The sequence below is a fragment of the Morus notabilis genome, unplaced genomic scaffold (genome assembly GCF_000414095.1).
Source record: "Morus notabilis unplaced genomic scaffold, ASM41409v2 Scaffold419, whole genome shotgun sequence".
Lineage (NCBI taxonomy): Eukaryota > Viridiplantae > Streptophyta > Magnoliopsida > Rosales > Moraceae > Morus > Morus notabilis.
In genome coordinates, this window is record NW_010359691.1 from 167,123 (window position 1) to 175,028 (window position 7,906).

The 7,906-nt window shown below is 31.4% G+C and overlaps 1 protein-coding gene across 1 annotated transcript; it reads left to right on the top strand.

Moving 5' to 3' along the window:
- The first annotated feature begins 6,296 nt into the window (after positions 1-6,296).
- Positions 6,297-7,488, top strand: LOC21389733. The gene has a single exon (XM_010094985.2). It carries the CDS (start codon positions 6,486-6,488, stop codon positions 7,119-7,121), a length of 636 nt encoding a protein of 211 aa, XP_010093287.1. The 5' UTR covers positions 6,297-6,485; the 3' UTR covers positions 7,122-7,488.
- The last annotated feature ends 418 nt before the right edge of the window (positions 7,489-7,906 follow it).

Genomic DNA, 7,906 nt, shown 5'->3' on the forward strand with positions numbered 1-7,906 from the left:
TCAACTCAAAATAAGCAAGATACTATGATTGATCGGTCGATTATGGACACAACCAGTTAAGAAAAGTCATACAGTACCCAAAAAAAAAATATCACGAATTGAAGATCACATCACATAAAAAATTAAGAAATAGCTTGTGAAACCTTATCAATTATAAATACAAGGCATTTGGACATAATTCAGCATGCTTTTACAGCACACAAAAACTCTCACATTCACTTAAAACATGTTTTTTTTATTATTTATTTTATTTTTTAACATATATTTTTCTCTCGTTCTCATCAAAACTATTCATTACAACGCTGGTTCCGTTCATTTCACTGATTTGAGTTTAAAATTTAAGTTGAGATATGACTTTATATGATAACTTTTTATTATAATAAAAATGTTAAATGTGATTATTTATAAAAAATTTTTACTGTAAAAAAATTCAAATTTTACCAGAGATTCCAATCGGCAAAAGTATTTCACAATTGGTTGGATATGAGAATACGTGATACGGTGATAGGTTTTCTTTTGTTTTTTTTTTTTTTTTTTTTTTAGTTGATACGGTGATAGGTTGGACGATGGATACATAATCCTTTTTTTTTTTTTTTTTTTGCGTTTTTGGCGGCTATTTTTTATTTGGTAATTAGATCCATCGGATCACAGACCTAGTCATGATTGTAGTAGGGAGAATCTTGGGTATAAAATAATTGGTGTTTTATATTTCGTGAAAAGACGCACTGTATGTATGCAATAATTTATTTATTTATTAAAGAAAGAAAATAAAAATTTACGGGATACATTAATTTTTAATCTTTTTAATTTTAAAAAGAATGAGAAACAAAAAGTTATATAAATAAATGAGGTATAAAATAATAATTTTAACATTCACCTATCATTATATTTTTATTTATATTATAATATTATTATAAAATGACTTAGATTTGATATTTTTTTTGTTTATTTTTCTTTCTCTTTTATCAAACAACATGAGAGAAAATTATTTCAATTTTTTTACCTATGTATTTCACTACTCTTTTTTTTTTTCTATCCATCCTACCAAAAAGTATCAAAAATAGATGGTCCTGATTTTTACGGTGGGGATGGATGTGAGGACTGAAAGGATAGCATATGTAAACCATGAGGTGTGAGACGAGTTGATAACATGGAAAACGCTGTTGAGAGAGTTGATTTAAGTTTGTTTTAAGAGGTGGAAAGTAGTGAAGGGTTTTCTGGTGGTGGCTAAGTAGCAGTTGAGATTATGATTCTGCAAAACTGACACTGTGACACACACAAATCTTGTTTTTCTATTGCTCTCGAACGAGCTCATGGGGAAATCGCTCTCTAATTCCATGACGTAATCAGCTTCTAAGGTTGTGATAGTACTCTCCAAGTTGTCATATTATTTAGTTAAAAAAAAAAAAAAAAAAAAAAAAAAAAACTAAGGGGTGGTGATCTTGTCTTACTTTTGTATTATTGTAAATTTTGAAAAAATTATTTTTAATTGTGCTGAAAGAAAAAATAACCATTATAAAAAATAGTTAAGTGTTTGATAAACTATAATTATAGTAGTTGTGCTGATTTTAAAATTAATGTAATAGCGTTTGGTAAATTATAAGATTAAATTGCAGTAAATAGTTAAAAAATACAACCATATTATATTATACTATAATATAATATATATATATATAATTACCATATAATATATATTTATTATTATATTTAATATAATACAATAAAACTATTATTAAATAACATATTATATAACTATGATTTTTGAAAAAATTATTTTTAGCAGTGCTGAAAGAAAAAATAATTGTTAAAAAAAGCAGTTGAGTGTTTGGTAAACTATAATTATAGTAGTTGTGTTGCTTCTAAAATCAATGTAATAACGTTTAATAAATTATGAGAGAATTGCTAGGAATAGTTAAAAATTATGATTATATTATATTATACTATTAATATCATATTTTTATTAATATAATAAATATAATTATATCAATACAATATAATATATAATATTATTATAAAATAATAATTATAATATCATATTATTAAAATAATTATAATATTATTATAATATCATATTATATGATAAAATAATAATATTAGAGTTATGTATATAATTATGATATTATTTGTTACAATATTACTATTACATTGTATTATATTATACTATATTATTGTATTATTATATTATATGTTATTATGAGTCTGAATTTTAGATTTGAAATATTGTAAATTTTAAATTTTATTAGCGGTATTATGGATATTATGAAAGTTTTATTAAGTATATTTTGTTGATTCTCACACAATCTAAAAGCTAAAATTACTTTTGGGCAGCTTCTGATTTTAACTATAGATTTTTTTAAAAAAATTCAAAAAATACATTTAAAGAGATTTATCAAATACTAAAATTAATTTTTGTTACAAATAAAAACTGATTTTAAATGTGAAAAGCAATATCAAACTAAGCCTTGTGTGGGTCATGCATGTTGGGGTTTTGTATTTGTACTTGTGAGATTGAAGTGGTGTGGTGGTTAAGAACTTGAGGTACTTTTTATTATTATTTTGAAATGTGATCAAGGTTCGATACGATACTGTATAGTTTATAATTCGTACGCCGCCATCTATTTGTCTTTGCTGATTAGCTCCTAAAGCATTGCTGGCTTTGAAACATTTTTGGGATTTTTTTTCCCTCATTAATTTTGGGATCCAGTACCTAGGCCACATCGAGACTATAAAGATAGTACACTCGACATATAAATATTCACTGTATTTTTTTTTTTTTTGAAAAACTCTATTCTGGTAGCTTTTTCGTAGAAAGGAATAACTATGATTACATTATGCATATGGTAGTGCATTAGAATTGTAACATAACAGTGTAAAATCTAACTATTTTTACTTTGTATCCTAGATGGTTATATTCACACATGTCATAGACTATCTTATTTTTTTCATTGTTTATAGACTTCATATTAAATTATTCAATTCAAGACATTTCATTTTAAATTATTCAATTCAAGACATGCCATCGTAAGATTCTCATTTTAAGATCACAATTATGAATTTTCTATCATTCTATGGGACGTAGAGGATTTATATAAAATTACATCAATAGTTCTTATGTGTAGCAATTTTGAGTGTAGTTAGCATGAAATGCTAACCAAGCATTGGATACTCGATTGGTATGATATGTCCAATCTTAGGCAGAGTTGGATCAGGGCCCACAACCCTGGCAAACCCAACAATTAGGCCGTGGGTCCCATACAAGTCCGGTCACTGCAAGGCGCAAGCCACGGGTCCCAAAGGGCCCACCCCCGTGTAACGAGGCCAATATATAACAGAGGGGCCCGCAATAATAACCGTTCTTCCTTCGAGCACCAAAAGCATACAAAAACAACGTCAGCGAAAAAAAAAAGCTCCAAAAATAGCATACTGTAAAAGTGCTAATCCTAGAAATGCCATGTACTGTTTAAATTTGACTTTTTTGTTTTTTTTGTTTGAAGAATATGATTTCAGCATCGCTAATGTTAAGAATTACCACGTATATGACAGAATTACAGTGCCTTGCGGCCCTTGCCTGTTAAATTGGCGTGCTTTTAGCAACCTTTACTTTACTGCCTTTTATAATTTTTATTTATGGAGAACTCTAATATAGTATATTTTAAAACCTCCATTACTAACTAGAAAATAGAATTTTAAACTATTAGATCATATATAAAATTATATTAAATTTTTTAAAAAATGATAATACGATAGAACTTAATAAAAAAATTGAGTTTATAACTGTCTCCTGTCAGTAGATTATCATTTTATATTTTACAACGAAATCCTACCATTTTCATTAATTTTTCATTATTAGCTCTTTTACTAATTGACCTGTAAATAACGTGCATAACAACTCGTGTAAGTTTACCGAGGAATATGCTAGAATGACTATCCAACAAAATAAAATTAACAAAATGACATTTTTTCATTTTTTATGAAGAATGACCACCTAATCATTTTTTATAAAAAGTGATTATTTTACAAGTAAAAATTTTAAAAAAATTATTTTACTAATAAAATTTTTCTATTGAGTTATTTTTACAAAGTCCTCAAGTTTACCCGTCAATTTCTGAACAGTCGAAAAACTAATAAACTTTTTTTTCCTTTTTTATTTGAGTATGGCCTCTTCCAATTGTCAAAATCTTGGACAATGAATGATTGAAATGTGATAAAAGGCACCTTGTTTTAGTTCACAATGACAAAGTACTCTTGGGACCCACCACCGCCCCCACCCAATTCTATTCTGCACCATCCAATGTGGCCATTATGGAGTCTGCTTTTCTAACCCTTCTTTTTTTTTTAATTAGCAAGAAAAAGGATTATTTAAGGTTAACATTAGCTTAAAGACTTGTTACGTCCTAAACCATCAATTATGCTTAGGTTAATTAATACTAATCCATTAGTCGTCATCGCATCATTAACATCCTCGTCACGTCACAAACTTTTTCTCCTTTGTTCTTTTCGAAATTTTAGCCGGTCACTGTTTTGCCACGTGGCATGACGGAGAAAGGAAAGTGGGGCCCACTTCAAACGTGAAATGTGGCAAGTTTCTTGTGGGACCTATTGGAGGCAATCTGACGTGGTCAAACCAGATAGGATGAAGTGAGTTAAAACTGAAGTGAGTTAAGGCATGTTGAATCTGTTAATTTGAGTTTAGTTGTGATTTTATATTAAATTTTTTTTATAATAATAGAAAAAATTAGATGTGATTTTTTATAAAAATTTTTAACTATAATAAAATTAAAATTCAAAATTCAAATCTTATCGGGTTCTTTTCCTTAATTAAAGTGATAAGAGAAAATGATAGATCGATATTTATATAACTAAATAAAAGTCCCCAATGAATAATTGAACCAAGCCAATCAGTTTTGGAAATAGCTAATATCCAAATAAACCATTAGAGGCTGGTCATTTTCCTAGTGGTCTTAATTAGGATAATGATTATGGTACATTCTCAATTTTTCATATGGTTGAATAATGATTGAGAACTAAATAGAATGATCTTATTAGAGATCTCAAGTGATGTATTAAAATTCTTTTACTAAATGCGTGACAATTAGCTAGTAAATTGCTATTTTGTAATTAGTAAGTTCAAGTACTTGAGGAAAAAATGGTAAAAGTAATTTCAATTTAATATGTGTTTAATTTAGAAAGATGCATTTTACTCATTATGAAAAATAATAAATAATATGTGTTGTGTCATCTAATTAATTTAATACTATGTTTGGTATGAAGAAAATGAGAAGGAAGAGGGCAGAGAGATTATTTGCATAGAGAGTGATATAATGGTTTGTTTGATAAGAAAGAAGGGAGAATGAAAGGAAAATTGAGTGGAACAAAGTAGTACTAGCAGGTTCACTCTTTTTAATTGATGTTTTTAGAGGTAATTGAGTGCAAAACTTGAAACCAAAGTTGCATGCAAATATAGTTAAAACTCATTTTAGTGGTCCTTAAATTATAGGTTAAATTTCATTTAGTCCGGGACATTTAAAACTTTCATGAATAAGTTGTTGATTTATCAAACTGTCTCAAATTTGTCCTTTCTTTTATCTAGTGGTTTAAATCTGAACAAAAAAAAAAAAAAAAAAAGGAAAGTATCTTTCTTAGCAGGATACCCTTGCATGTAAAAATATAAAATTAACTCTCACTCAATCATCATGTGCTTTTTTATTGAGATTTTAATAGTCGGATGGTTAAAAAAAATAATTTGAGATAAATTAATAGATCAAAGACTCGTCCTACAATGTCTTAAAAATCAGAAACTGAAATAATATTTAATTGGAGACTAAAAATGAATTAACTCTAACAAAGAAAATCATTTATGTCGTTTAGGCAAAAAGGGGATGAAAAAAAAAAAAACAAAAAAAACAAAAAAAACAAAAAAACAAAAAACAAAATCCTCTCTGACCTAACAGCTCGAATGTGGCCTACAGGTACCCGGCATGGCGCGTGAAACAACTAAAAAACCACAATTTTGTTTATATTTTTTTATTTCTTTTTTTTATTAATGCACATATTTATTTATTTTTGCTTAGAATGCACATATTTATGTTAACAGTTACGTGACCATCTTGGCGTTCTCTATTTTCACCACGGATCTGATATTAGGGAGTTTTTATGATGATGAAATGCAGACAAAATGAACGCCAAATGCAAATGAAATTCTAATGAGGTGGGTTTCGAGTCATGACCAATGGCAATGGAAACGCTATATATACGTGACTACGTCTCCACCCCTCCCTTCCCAAACATATGCATAAATAAAGTAATAAAAGAAATACCTTAATCTAAACGTTAATGGAGTCATAGCAATAGCAATTTGTTTATATACAATTTCATATGTAAAACTTCCGTGTGATCTCTTGGTATTTTCTATTACCAGGTGATTCGCCGGAAAATTGCTGATAATCAAATTCCGTCGTCCGATTCCGATTTTCCGATTATGTTATATGGCGAAGGGCCGGAAACTGACGACTAGCCGGAGCGAGAGGTTGCTCGGAAGCTACGGCGGGTACGGCCACAGCGAGACATCCACAGGGACAGGGACGGAGTCATCGGCGGAGCTCGGCGAGGAGGACATCTGGTCGATGGTCGAAGACGCGGCGGAGCGTGTAGACCACGCGGCGACGAACGGCTGCAGCGGCGGTGACGGTGGTAATATCTCGATCAGGAACCGCGGCCGGATCCACCGGGATGACCGCCACGTGGGAGGGCTGTCGCTGGCGTTTGACTCGAGCAAAACGGCGTCGTCGAGGATCGTCCACCAGTTCCGCGGAAACGACGGCGTTTCATCGCCTCGGGGTGGGCGCCACATGGCCACGTCGGCGCCGGTGAACGTTCCGGACTGGAGCAAGATCCTCCGGGTCGACTCGGTCGACTCGCTGCCTGAGTTGGACGAAGATTTTGGGGATTACGGCGGCGACTCGGAGATAGTCCCACCGCACGAGTACCTGGCGCGTGAGTACGCTCACAGCCGGAAGACGGCGGCGAACTCGGTTTTCGAGGGCGTGGGGCGGACGCTCAAGGGCCGGGACATGAGCCGGGTTCGTGACGCGGTCTGGAGGCAGACCGGGTTCGATGGTTGACGGTGTTTTAATTAGGTTAGGAAAACAGGGTCTTAGCCTCTTTAATTTGTTGTGAAATATGAATTTTGTAACAGATTGGGATGGGAGGTTGGTTGGTTAAGGTTTGTTTGTTTCTGTTCATTTTTTTTTTTTTTAGAGGAGTTTTTTTGGGCAATGATTCAGCTCAGCGACTCGGTTTAGAACGAGTTCACTCAGTAACAAATGAGCCCAATCAGGATTCTGAATCTTCCAACTCTAGATTCTCTGCTGGGGGTGGGATTTTGGGAATTTGTATTCCAATCAATTTATGCTTCATCACTTGATAATTTCACAACTGTAGATATAGTTGTAATTCTCCTTATTTCTGAGTTTGTTTTCCAATTCATGTTACAGTGCTTTTAAGTTACTGAGCTAAAAGATTCTCTTTTCAGTGGACTTAGAAATTTTGGTTTCTTCTTCCTTTTGGTCATAAACTCGTGGTAAAATTTAGATACAATATTGCTGCGTCTTGATTTTTATTTTATTTTTTTCACCAAATTTCCAACCAAATTGGGAAGAGTAGAATTATCCAATATATATATATATATATATATATATATATATATTGGGAAGAGTACATGATAATTTTCTTCCCAATTAAGAAATTTGTGGCTAATTTTCTCCTTTCAATTCAATATATTGCCTTTGCCTCTTACATCCTCAACAATTTCAAAGCAACAAGAAACTAATCTGCTCTTCCCTAACGACAAATGAAGCACTTTATAAAAGGACCCATATGGGCCTGGTAATGGTACCTATCAAAATAA